Source organism: Trachurus japonicus, chromosome 7 (genome assembly GCF_045865225.1).
Source record: "Trachurus japonicus isolate A0001 chromosome 7, Traja_1.0".
NCBI lineage: Eukaryota > Metazoa > Chordata > Actinopteri > Carangiformes > Carangidae > Trachurus > Trachurus japonicus.
In genome coordinates this window covers 31938525-31952058 of record NC_140913.1, presented here as the reverse complement: position 1 = coordinate 31952058, position 13534 = coordinate 31938525, and the positions used below count along the sequence as shown (strand labels likewise).

At 38.7% G+C, this 13534-nt stretch overlaps 1 protein-coding gene and 1 pseudogene across 3 annotated transcripts; one reads left to right on the top strand and one right to left on the bottom strand.

The window, feature by feature from the left end:
* Positions 1 to 1270: 1270 nt before the first annotated feature.
* Positions 1271 to 6571, top strand: slc60a1b (solute carrier family 60 member 1b). 2 transcript variants are annotated; one of them, XM_085782888.1, is made up of 11 exons: positions 1271 to 1645; positions 1773 to 1971; positions 2203 to 2442; positions 2533 to 2692; positions 2854 to 2969; positions 3663 to 3836; positions 5097 to 5244; positions 5334 to 5404; positions 6010 to 6130; positions 6236 to 6279; positions 6316 to 6571. In XM_085782888.1, exons 1-11 carry the CDS (start codon positions 1416 to 1418, stop codon positions 6364 to 6366), a joined length of 1554 nt encoding a protein of 517 aa, XP_085639014.1. In that variant the 5' UTR covers positions 1271 to 1415; the 3' UTR covers positions 6367 to 6571. The 2 variants fall into 2 exon arrangements, with proteins under 2 accessions (XP_085639014.1, XP_085639013.1); XM_085782887.1 differs by having other exon boundaries at positions 6236 to 6571.
* Positions 6572 to 7545: 974 nt separating this feature from the next.
* On the bottom strand, positions 7546 to 12299 carry LOC146985128 (acidic mammalian chitinase-like; annotated as a pseudogene). The gene is made up of 14 exons (XR_015036221.1): positions 12275 to 12299; positions 12115 to 12144; positions 11795 to 11996; positions 11251 to 11311; positions 11035 to 11191; positions 10668 to 10775; positions 10473 to 10583; positions 10031 to 10054; positions 9842 to 9985; positions 9356 to 9409; positions 9070 to 9189; positions 8649 to 8789; positions 8396 to 8547; positions 7546 to 7712 (listed from the first exon to the last, which is right to left on the bottom strand). The product of XR_015036221.1 is annotated as an acidic mammalian chitinase-like (transcript).
* Between the last annotated feature and the right edge of the window lie 1235 nt (positions 12300 to 13534).

The following is a 13534-nucleotide window of genomic DNA, read 5'->3' as shown; positions in this document are numbered from 1 at the left end:
GTCAGACTTACGAACATGCCACAGGTTTAATGTTTACCATGTGAATTAGCATTTGCATTCTGCATTTCAAACGTCAGTAGGTTACCAATACAATTCTATATAACATTATATGGTTAAATGTGAACACTTTGGACCAAATTTTATTGTAATCCATTCATTAGATGTTCAGACATGGGAACCACAAACAGAGTTTTTCATACCAGTCTATTTGGTAGACGTGGGTATCATATCATCATGAGGCCCATGAATGTTTAAATATTTAATGTAGTATCATATCATTAAATAGTTCATGATATTATGGACCACTGATTAAAGCCTGTGCATGATTTCAAAAAAAATGTAGAATAAGCTGAATGGATGGAGAAAAAGAAAGTGGGAGTGATGGGGTCTTTGAAAATGGGCATATTTCATACCATTGTGTTAGTTCAGCTCAATACCTTTTTTGAATATACACTGTTGCCCATAAAGTTGGAATATATATACATACGTATATATATTTTTTTACCTTTTCTCATGAAATTATTGTCACAATGTGGTAATTCTTGATAGATACAGTGTATATCTTCTCAAAATGTTATTGATTAATCTCTTCCAAACATACCACTGTGAAAATTAAACCACAATTAACCTTTGCAATCTGTGTAATTAGGCTTAAATAATGTTGAGGGTATTGTGCAATAGGATTGAGGGCTTTGTTTAAAATTTTCAACACATATTCGGGGGATTTCATGTATAAGAATGTCCAATATTCCTCTTCACTAAAATTGAGTATATGGCCACCCCTGACACGGATAAATGCGTCAAGATGTCGTGGCAAACTGTCTACAAGCATGAATTCATTACCTGGTTAACTGAGACTCAGTATGTACTCATCAATCAAAGGTGATAATGTGCTTAAAGAGGAATAAAAAAAAAGAGCAATGCATCTGAAAACAAAATTATTCCAACTTTATGTCGTAAAATTGAATTTACATAATGTCCTAGTGTTCTCAAGGTATGAAAGAAAAGACGCCTTGTCCACGATGAGACACCTGTGTGTCATCTAATCCTGAGTGATACATTTCCCATCAATAGGACTGGAAGTGCCATGACATACAAACGCAGACTTTCTGGTAGCATTTCAACACAGACACTCTTTCTTTTTTTCTTTTTTTTTTCAATGACAATCATTGACACAATTCAAATAGGCATATTATGGTTAGAAGGTCCTCCACTTCACCCATTAACTCAGGAGGACTTCCTTTCTCAGTTAAGCAACAGGCAGAGGAGGGAGGTAAAAGCTTTAAAAAGAGATCAAGGAGTTCATTATCCAAGTCTCCACAAAACCTCCAGAGCTGCTGTGACATTTTCAAGATAGTTGAAGTAAGAAAAAAGAAAGAACAAAAAAAGTTGCATCTGTCTTCACTGTGGTAAAGATGTTTCTGGATGAGCGGATTGTGACTCTGTTCAAAAGGAATGCCCATCACACGTTGACCTACTGGAGCGTTTTCTTCAGCTTTGGACTCTGCATCGCTTTTCTTGGACCTACAATTTTGGACTTGCAATGTCAAACTAATTCGACACTCAGTCAGATTACGTGGGTGTTCTTCGCCCAGCAGTTCTGCCTGTTGATTGGCAGCTCTATCGGCGGGGTTTTCAAGCGGACGTAAGTATATCACAAACTCATCTTCTTCAGATTCTGCTGTGTGGCTTTGCTGTTGTCCCTGTGCATATGGTATAAAATGATTGTCTGTGAGATTATTATTGGTGTTTGTCTCTCCTCTTTCTTAAAGGTTGTTCAGTGCTCTCGCTGCCTTGTTCGTCTCCGCTCTTGTCATCTCTATAATATTTGCCATCATCCCATTCTGTAATAATGTGCTGGTGCTGGCCATCGCCATGGCTGTGTCTGGTTTTGCGATGGGTATTATTGACACCATCGCTAACATCCAACTGGTGACCATCTATCAGAAGGACTCAGCTGTTTTCTTACAGGTAAAACAACAAAAACAGCACTGTATCTATTGATATAACACTATTTTCATTCAGTGAATAACAAAATCTACAATTTTTGTCTTTTTACAAGTATGCAAAGACACATTAAATGTCATTTTGTGCATGGTATGATATTGTCAAGTAAGGATATAATTATGTATAACTGTATTTTTGAAAAGCCAGACACTAAGTTATATCTTTGACCTTTTTGTCTTTGTCTACATTTTGCAGGCTCTTCATTTCTTCATCGGGTTCGGGGCACTGGTGAGCCCACTGATTGCAGATCCGTTCCTCTCGGAGCACGGCTGTGGGAATCACACAGAGAACGGGACTGAGATAATGCATCATTTCAGGAACATGCTGAGAAACAGCCCGATTGCAGAGCACAACATAACTCTCAGTGAGGGAGGAGGAGTGGAGGAGGAGGAGTCCATAGTGCAATACGCTTTCTGGATCATGGCCGTTATTAACGTACGACACTGATCAAACCTAGATATTGAAATTTGTTAAATGTAAATCTGTTTTTTTTTTTGTATAAATAGATTTTCTGTGCGTCCTCAGCTGCCCGTTCCCCTTGCAGTCCTGTTCCTGATGTATAAGGAACAGCTGATCCCATGCTGCCCCAGTGGCACTCCTCGTCTTCTGGACAAAGATGAACTAGCAATGGAGAACCAGCAGGGGGCAGAAGGCCCAGACGGGGAAGAGAAGGAACATGCTGGAGGTAAAGATTTTCAAAAATGAATAATGCATATGATATTTTCTTTGATTCTGCAGTCAGTTGGGATGAAAAAAACAATAACAAAAGAAAAAAAAAAAAAGACAAAACAATAAATGCCATGTTATGTGCACAATCTGTCATTGCTGACTTTTCGCTCTGCTCAGGTCATGGGGATATCTTCAGCTGCTGTCAGAATGATAACCTGCGCGGGCTGCCAGTATCCTTCTTTATGATTCATATCCTCGGTGGGATGGTGCTCTTCATGACCGATGGTATTGTGGTGAGTGAGGGGCCACAGATTATAAATAACATGATGACGTGCGCTTTGCAAATCATGTTCCTGCATGAAATTTTATGAATGTGTACCAAAACGTTGCTTCACAGATAGAAGAAGCACACGTTTAAAGGGATAGTTCACTCAAAATTCAAATTGTACTCATTATCTATACTCACCCTCATGTCGACTAAGGGCTGGGAGAAGTTTCAGAGTCCTCCGTGGCTTCTCTGAGTTACAGGGGGTCTCGGCGTAGCAGCACATAACGGTTGCAAATGGATACCACTTTTCTTCGTAACAAAAAGATGTATGTATGCCCTCTTGGAAGAGGACGGACCAGAGGAGCTTCCGCTACAAACAAGCTTGAAATATAGACTTATTTAATTTATTCTGAACAATTTCGCATTTCGGGGCTTCAATACAAGACGGACATTACATACGAGCAGCATGGAGGTATTTGGATGTTTTTTGGTGTGTCTTTTTGTTACGAAGACAGTTGGTATCCATTTGCAACCATCATATGGACATGCACTGCTACGCCGAGACCCCCTGTAACTCAGAGAAGCCACGGAGGACTCTGAAACTTCTCCCAGCCCTTAGTCCACATGAGGGGGAGTAGATAATGAGTGCAATTTGAATTTTGGGTGAACTATATCCCTTTAAGGCCCTTTTGTTTTGTTTTGTCTCTTTTTTTCTCAGGGTGCGTATGCCGGCTTCGTCTACACCTACGCTGTGAAGAAACCGATGCCGCTGCCTCATAAGACGGCGGGTTACCTGGCCAGCGTCTTCTGGGCCGCCATCACTGCTGGACGTCTGCTGTCCATCCCGCTCTCGTATCGGTTCCAGCCTGTGAGACTGCTCCTGTTCAACCTGGTAAAGCCACAATGAAACATTCAGAGCAATATTACAAGACACTTACTTTGCTTTACTTTACTTTATTTGTTTATTTGGTCGGGACAATGCATATTAATGAACAGTGAGTGCTAGAGTACCCACAGTAAATGCACCGGATTCAGCACATGTGCTAAATTACATCCGTAGTCCCCAAAACAATACAACAAATTAACATAAAAAGTCCAAAAAGACAGAGGACCAGTAGGTAACAGGAAAAGTACATTTACATAGTTGCAGGGTTATACATGATTCTATATATAATCTATATTGCTGGAATTAACATGATTCATTGAAATATAAAAATATATACCTATACAGTTGCGATTGACATGATTCATTTTAAATATAAAAAATATAAATCTATACAGTTGTGCTTGACATGATTCGATGAATTATAAAAATATAGGCCTATATGTATATATATTTCTTTATTTCGGACTCTGGGTCCATAGCAAAAACACAACACAAGACATAATACAACACAACAACAGACACACAACGCAGACAATAAAAAAGCTAAAACATAGAAATAGAAATGTATATATATCTATACAGTAAGTTGCAATTGACATGATTCATTGAAATATAAAAAATATCTATACAGATGTGTCTGACATGGTTCGTTGAATTATAAAAAATATATATCTATGTAGCTATGACTGACATGATTAAAGGTGGGTTTTGACCAAGGGGGCAGTTGTCGGTCTGAGAAGTGAAGCTCACTTCCGCGTTCAAAAAACTGCAATCCCCTCGGATTCCTCTGGGGGCTGGTGTCAGAAGGGAGCATTCCCCATAGACCCCCGTGTTAAAATCGCCGACTTTACATCCTCAGTAAACATGTTAAAAGCCTGGTGTCAGAACGTTTTTTCGTCTCAATCGATAGTTTCTACCCCCGCACACACTCTGAGGGGGGTGAATTTTTTTTTAACTCTACAGTTTTACTGTTATTAGGTTAAAACTCTGGCCAATCAGGGCGCGGAAACGTTGAGTGACAGGTCCGAGCAGCTCCGTGGACAGCTGCTTCGAGGCCAGTGGGCGGGTTCTCGGCCGGCCAATCCAACATGGCGCTGTCCAGGCCGCCATATTTGAGTCACAAAAACGACTCCCCAAAACCAATGGGTGACGTCACGGACGCTACGTCCATTCTTTTTACAGTCTATGGTTTTGACTTGAAGGTCAAAAACACTTGGTGATATCAATACTAACTTGATCACATCCTCTACTCTTTGTTTTTTACAGGCAGGTGCTATTGTTGTTGTGCTGATGCTGCTTATTTTCTACACAAGCAACGTCTTTTTGTTTGTCGGCACTGGTTTGTGCGGCCTGTTCCTCAGCAGCATCTTCCCCTGTATGCTTTCCTACACTGAGGACATCCTTGATTATCAAGGTACAGTATAATGAAGTGTTTCGTGCACAAAAACAATAACGAGTGAAGCAAGGAGAGGAAATAAATGCATCGATTTCCCTTTTTTGCAGGATGTGCAACTTCAGTCCTGGTGACGAGTGCAGGCATGGGAGAGATGGTGATGCAGGTTCTGATTGGTTCTGTAAGTCCCACAAGTAGTTTTATCAGTAACACTTTAGATTAGAGAACACATATTCACCATTAACTAGGTGCTTATTAATATGCATATAAGTAGCTTACTAGCTCCGTATTAACACCTTACTCTACATAGCCTTATTCTACCTCTATTACAGCATGAATTAAGATTTGCCCTGATATTAACTCCTAATTATCGCTTATTCATTGTAAATGAATGCATTGTTGTTTCTGAATAATGATGTGAATAACCAGTGGGTTATTGGGGCCTTGTACAGCGGCAGTAGCACAAGAACAGTAATTTTTCCCTTATCACTCTGAATTAGTAGCATTAATGTATTAATTAGGAGTTAATATCAGGAAAAATCTTAATTCATGCTGTAATAGAGGTAGAATAAGGCTATGTAGAATAATTACTAATAAGGAGCTAGTAAGCTACTTATATGCATATTAGTAAGCACCTAGTTAATGGTTAATATGTATAATCTAAAGTGTTACTGTTTTATCATTACAGAAATAGCATTTGCACTGGAAGAAACAAAAAAAAGCAACAACACCAGTGGAGATTTGGATTCATGTTCAGTAGTTTAATGTTGCTGTCTCATCCCCCAGATTATCCAGACTAAAGGCAGCTACAGCTTCCTGCTGTGCGGAATGATAATCGCCTGCATCGGATTCATCCTCTTCATTGGTCTCCTGCTGTTCCATCGAATGCACAGAAATTACCTCACGGGTACAGTATCAACCAGAACCCTCAAACTGCTGCTTCTCAAGGTTTTGTTTTCATTCATTTGACACTAATCGTCCGCAACTTCAACTCCCTGTGAAACCCAAACAGGAACGTCGAAAAAGTCTGCCATGGTGGAGGAACCGGCGGCGGCTGTGGCAGCAGCCGTGGCAGCGGCGGCGGCGGCGGAGCAGAATGGATCTGCCAAGACAGAACAGAAAGAGGAGAGCGAGAGCAGCTGAGAGGGCGAGCAGCTGTGTTTGTCCTTCACTGTAGGAGATGAAGTATTACAAAGATTCGTCATCAAAGACTTCACATGATTTACCAAAAGTCGGCCAAAATGAGCACTATGTGGGGGAAATGACATTTGCAAAGTAGATAGCGTGCTGCTGTTAGAGGTCATAGTTCAAAGTCTTTTGTTAATTTTTTTTTTTTTTGGTTTTGTGGATCGTAGCCAGTGTTCATTCACAGATTGTGTTGTTTTATATTGCATTATGGTTTTAGATTTACAACACAGGGATAATGAATACATCCACATAAACTTCAATTCAATTCAAATTCAAAAGTACTTTATTATTCCATTAGGAACTTCGTTGCGGAAGGACATCAAAAGTGCAGGTGCAAAACAACGATCCACGCATCCCTACATACCACAGACATACCCAACACAATAATAATACACATTCCTACAACCACACATAAGTACAAGTACTCGCAGCAAATGTTAAAAAAAAACCTTTGTAAACTATGTTTTTCCATATGCATTGTAATCTTTTGTTTTCATATAGTTTTATGTATTTGGCATGTAAAAGGAATATGCATACTGTGTAATATGTCTATTAAACAGTTATATTGAGATGGAGAACATAGTCTATTATTCATACAAAGATATTTTATGAAGCACAACACATTGTCTTTCAAAATCAACTCTTCAAGACAACGGCATCAGGTTTTACATTGTTTATCAAATCAAAATCAAATTAACTTTATTTGTCCTGCAAGGGAAATTTGTCTTGGGCAAGTAGCGCCGTAACAACTGCCTTGTACATGCAATACATACATACACAATACATACAATATACACACCAGAATATGCAACAGTAACGATGGCAAACATACACCAAGAAAAGAGAAAGAAAGAAAGTGCGGTGAGTGCAATAAATAGGTTAAGATACTTATAATACAAAGTACAGATAAAAACATACCAAAAATTAAAAAAGGGATGTTGATTTAAGGCTTTCATTGGTTTCATCAAGAGCAAAGGTAGACCTGGGTGCATAAGCCTCTACCTGGGGGGCAACACAGGGCCAGCAGGTGGACAGGCAAACCGGACAGTAATTGACAGTGACTGATATGATTGACTGATTGATTGTTTAGCATTCAACATGTGTGGTGTTCTCCTTTAGCTTATACTGAGTAGTTAGCCTCTGTTAGCTAAGAACAAATGTAAAACAGGTTCAACTGGCCTTTGAACAGTTGAACCTGTCAATCTATAACTTCAGCTTCAGGCCCAGTTGCAACAAGAACAGGAGCTGTCGAAGACCAGACCGACAGACAGCACGGTGCTCGAAGTAGGTTTTTCCCCGCACTGCAGTCACGGCCGTTGCTAGGAATTCTGGGACCCCCGAAAGAATACTAAAGTGGGCCCCTGCCCCCTGACTTTTCCACTTTTTTTTTTTCTTACACTGCAAAAACTGAAAATCTTTCCAAGAATATTTGTCCTTTTTCTTGTTAAAATGTCTAATTTCTAGTCAAAACTAATTTCTTTCCACTTAAAATAAGACTCATCATCTAAAAATAACTTGTTTTTAGATCAGTTTCCCTTGTTTCAAACAAATATTCACTTGAAATAAGTAGAAAAATCTGCCAGTGAAAGCAAGTCTTTTGTGCTTGTAATAAGGAAGAAAAACTTGCTCCACTATCAGATTTTTCTACTTATTTCAAGTGAAAATATGCTTGAAAGAAGTAAAAACTGTCTAGAAACAAGCTACTTTTTATGTGATGTTTCTTATTTTAAGTATAATGAGATTTGTTTTGACTAGAAATTACATTTTGACTAGAAATAAGACAAATATTCTTGGTAATTATTTGAGTTTTTGCAGTGTAGACTACATATGTATTACCATGTTTTATTAACTTTGTTTTGATGCTAATGCAGCATTACTATGAGTAATCCAGTCATTAGACTACTGGGGTATTTTGTGGGCCCTACTGGGCGTTGGGCCCCTGGAATTATAATTACCTTTCTCCCCTATATACAACGGCCCTGACTGCAGTTGTAGAACTGGTTCTTGTTTGTTGGGACGGATTACATACTATAGGCCTTTCCAGCGCAAAACCCACTGCCACTGCTGGAACTTCCTCCAGGGGTCGTGCTCACTCCGGCAATTGGAGGAAGTCATGTGGCAGGACTGGGGCACGTGCTAAAAATAACATATTAACTCTTTGATAAGTAGATTTCCTAGTAAACACTTCATGGACTTCACCCTCCTAATCAATAAATAAGATATTAAAGGTCTTACGTGCTTGTTCCAGATTGAGACCCTTTTTGAGAACATTAATCAAGGGATATTTTCCCTGGTTGCATAAAGTGCCTATAGGTAATAATCATCCATATCAATGGTCCACAGTCCACACCATAGCACCTCTTCTTCAGCCAGTCAACCTACAGACAGCCAGAAGGTGGGGTTTGTAGACTGCAGGTTAATTGAGGTCAAAAACACAACATTATCACAAGGCCTTTACACTGTATTTGCTGATAACTGCCTCAAGACTCCACATGCAGCATCGTTTTGTAATTATTAATACAGGTTTTGACAGGTTTGGGGATTGGGAAGCATTTTTAGCCTATAGGTAATTCATCACAGCCAAAGAGATTTGGCCCGAGAAATGATACAAAAAAAATAAAATAAAAAAATAAAGTATATTCTGTGCCTGTCTGCTACCTTGATCTGGAAGCTCTTGATGTTGTCATATCCCACCCACTGGTTTCCTTGTAGGCATATGGCACATCCTGGGCCTGCTTCCAGACCTCCGTTGCTCCATCTTTTCAAAAAGCCACAGATCTGTAATGTCACAAGGCGACGTGTGACAGGAGTAGGAACTTATTCACTTCTTCATCCGGAGTCTGTGATATTCTGATAAACCGGCCCAGGAGAATATTGAGGAACAATATGAGTAAGACGTAACATTAACATTCAAGCCTGTTTTTTTTCCCCTCATATACAGTACCTCAAAGTAGCCTAAGCAAGTTCTCTTGTGTGTACTTTCCTGGACTTCCAGCAACTAGCAACCAGACGTCCTTTAACTCAATACCTGAGGAGGGAAGACTATGCACATTATGTAATCTAAATGTGATCAAGGATGAACTGTATTTTGTGTTTCATTGCCAGTTATATGACGAAGCCAGGCAGTTTTTGTTTCAGAAAATGCAAAATGTGAAGCCTGAGTTGTTTTGGGTTGATGATGAGATAAAGTTGGAATGGTTCTTCGGAAAATAAGTCTTTACTATAGCTACTTTCATGAAAAGTGCCTGGTCAATAAGAAAAAGTGAATTATTTACATGAATTCCATGTGGTTTTTTGTTTTGCCTGATTTTGTTTGTTGTCACTCTAGATATGAAATGTGTCTTGTAAGCCCTTATAGGCTGGGCGCCTTAATTGGTGCATGACACTTAATTAAATATAAATTCATTCATTCAATTCCAGAACCAGATACAAGGTGGTCCAACACCGTGGTTAGCATGGTTCCTAAGGGTGAATGTGTTTCCATATGTGGGGAAACTGATAATCAGCTTCTCCCTGGTTCTTTCAGTAGTTGGCATAGTCCTGGAATAAAGGAGTGTACGTAAATAATACACAACTCTGGACCCAGATTGACAGACTGACAGACTGCAGGCACATAAACAGAAGTAGATGAATCCACCCTGCACTGCAAAAACTCTAAATCCTTCCAAGAATGTTTGTCTTATTTCTTGTCAAAATGTCTCATTTCTAGTCAAAACTAAATTCTTTTCACTTAAAATAAGACTCATCACCTAAAAATGAAGTTGTTTTTAGATCATTTTTCATTTGTTTCAAATGTATTTTCACTTGAAAAAAGTAGAAAAATCTGCCAGTGAAAGCAAGTTTTTTGTGCTTGTAATAAGAAAGAAAAACTTGCTCCACTTCAGATTTTTCTACTTATTCCAAGTGAAGATATGCTTGAAAGAAGTAAAAAGTATCTAAAAACAAGCTACTTTTTTAATATGATGAGTCTTATTGTACTTATAATGAGATTTGTTTTGACTAGAAATTACATTTTGACTAGAAATAAGACAAATATTCTTGGTAAGATTTTGAGTTTTTGCAGTGTGGTCCTCAGGGCCTCTAACTCTAACTAAGAGGGCTACATTCAGCAGTCATTAGGGCCCCAAGAGCCATCGAAATCATAGGACATGACATTGATCATATCGAGCGCCCTGGGTGAGGGAAACCAACAGGGTTAACACAGAGTGGTCCATGATGTTACTGTTGCTAAGACTGGACAAACCACAGATTCTTACTGTCCGAGCTTGGGAATCTGAGTCAACGGTGTCTTTTCCAGCAGCAGACATCAGAAGACGAGCCCTGTTGCTCTGCTTGGCCTCGTCTTCAAAGGCTGCTCTCAGCTCCTGTTGAACGCCAGCATATATACCGTATATAAAATATTTAGTGTTAACTGAACTTCTGGACTCTATAGTTTGTAACCCGGTCAGGTTGTGAATTGTTTTTGCTTTAATACGCTTTTATTTATCAATGTTCTTTGGAAACACCACAGGGAGGGGATTTAGTGTAGCTGAAACTGAACAGTTTTATGAGGTAAGAAATGATCCAAATATATTTGAAAAACTGTAAGAGTAGACTCTAAACAGGAAACTGTTGTGAACAAACCTCCAGGAAAACAGTGTAGTACTGTTTATCCTCAGCAGGGCTTTCTCTGTTGGCTGGATACTCCCAGTCTATGTCAAGCCCATCAAACTCAAACTTCCTCAGGAATGAAGTGACTGACTTGATGAAGGTCTGACGGTCGGACACCATTTGTGAGAAACTAATGCAGGAAGAGATGAGTGCTATAACAGGTGATTCTCATTGTTCAGATTATCTCACCCTGCAGATCCGAAGTTCCACCCTCCGACTGACAGAAGAGTCTTCAGATTTAAGTTTCTGTCAAGGAATTGAACATTTATAGTGGCAACAACAAAACACTGGTGTAAATTTATTGACATTTATTGCCTCACGTGTTCACTGTAAAAACTCAAAAAACATTCCAAGAATATTTGTCTTATTTCTTGTCAAAATGTCTCAATTTTAATCAAAACTAACCTCTTTCCACTTAAAATAAGACTCGTCACCTAAAAATTAACTTGTTTTTAGATAATTTTCACTTGTTTCAAACTAATTTTCAATTGAAATAAGTAGAAAAAATCTGCCAGTGAAAGCAAGTTTTTTGTGCTTGTAATAAGAAAGAAAAACTTGCTCCACTATCAGATTTTTCTACTTATTTCAAGTGAAAATAGGCCTGAAAGAAGTAAAAAGTGTCTAAAAAACAAGCTGCTTTTTATGTGATGAGTCCTGTTTTTAGTATAATTAGATTTGTTTTGACTAGAAATAAGACAAATATTCTTGGTAAGATTTTGAGTTTTTGCAGTGTTCTTCAGGCCGTTGAACTGACTGTAAGCTCCGAATCGTTCCACTCATACAGTAGGTGGCCTGTCGGTTGTTCTTAATGGTGGCGAAGGCGTACAGAAGATGGGTACTACACATGGGTCGATGTCAGTGGGCATATAAATGGTGGGGGGGTGGTCTGTACTGTGCCCAGTTTGTGAAGTATCACGACAGTATGAAGGATGAGCCTTGGATACACAAGGAATCCATTATTTACAGACCAAACCCACCGTGCGCTGCAATTTCTGAGCATAAAAAGAAAAAATAAACATATGCGCTGTATATCATATTCATAAAAATGCTTACCAAGCTGTGCGTGCAGCAGCAGGGCCAGAGCTGTAAAAGTAAAAACACACAGTTATCTCTGAGCAAAAGAAATAAGTGCAGCCTAAAATGTAATAAAGTGTCTATCCACATCTTGGGAATATAAATTCTCAGCAGACCGGCTGTTTCAGCACAGACTTACCCGTCACAAACAGTACTTTGCCCATGACTAGACCTTGGTCAACCAACTCTGCCCTACAAAGGCAAAGTGCAGTATCTGTAAAAATGCCAACAGCTTTTTGTGTTTTTCATTGTCAGGTTTAAGCATCAAATTATGAATAACCACCAAGTCTATAATTGATTAGATAAAGGTGGACTGAATTAAATGTATTTTGTAGTTTGTCTTTCTGACCAATTTTGACCATTTTATGGCATATTTTGTGACCAATTTTGAAAGTTTTATGGCAGATACTACACTTTTGCCTTGGTTTTGGTGCAGATACTGCACTTTGGCTTGGTATTAGCTACAGATACCGCACTTTGCCTTGGTTTTACTCCAATAGAATTATAGAGTAAATCATAGGATGTACTGTAGGGAGTACAGTTACACTTTGCAGATACTGCACTTTGCCTTGGTTTCACAGTGCTTTTTTGGATGGACAGCAAAATAAAAAGCCCAATAACTCTGGAAATTTTTGCAGTACCAATATCAAATTCTACCAGATTGAAGAGAATATGCCACACTGTTGATTGGTCAAAAAACTTTTTTTTTTTTTTAAATGCAGATAGGCTACTGTACTTTGCCTTTGTAGGGCAGAACTGGTGCGCTCACTTTTTATACACACCTGATACTGTGTGTGTTCAAATATAACATAAATGGGAAATCTGCCAAAATAGGTGTTTATTTGTAAATGATTGTTTCAGAAATGATTATCAGATGTGCTCACTTAAGGAGCAGTATGTGATTACTTATCATGCTTTCTGGTATTTTCTGCACACGCACGCTTTCTCCTTGTGTGAAGGTCTCATTTATCGTGCTCCAGCAAACAGACTTAAGACATATTTGAAAAAAAATCCCCACAGAAACCCAGACACAGCAATGACAAATGTGTCTCAAATATATTTTTAGAAAAGTAGATATTGTAGGTCATGGTGTCTGTCTCCCAAGTGAAGGCCTTATTTTTCCGAACTGTAATGACAATTTTTATCTAAGCTCAAATAAGAACATTTTAAAAGTTGAAATGCTGTATATTTACGTATATGGAGACACAGAAAGAGGAAAGAGAGATTATCTTCTAATTCAAGATGCAGTAAATGTTTCTGTTGAGTGGTGAAATAATATACTGTATTAGCAGTCGACTCACATAAACACAGGGCAAAATTGCCTTTGGTAAACTATTAAGACTGCAGATACGTGATGATAAATATGTTTGACATCTCCTAGTGCGCTGAAAAAGGGGCT

What these genes read in the sequence shown, in the direction of transcription:
- slc60a1b (XM_085782887.1), top strand. Translation starts at nt 1,416, where the DNA reads ATGTTTCTGGATGAGCGGATTGTGACTCTGTTCAAAAGGAATGCCCAT. An exon ending in GGCGGGGTTTTCAAGCGGAC is followed by an intron (nt 1,646 to 1,772) that starts GTAAGTATATCA and finishes TCTTTCTTAAAG; the next exon opens with GTTGTTCAGTGCTCTCGCTG. An exon ending in TCATGACCGATGGTATTGTG is followed by an intron (nt 2,970 to 3,662) that starts GTGAGTGAGGGG and finishes TTTTTTTCTCAG; the next exon opens with GGTGCGTATGCCGGCTTCGT.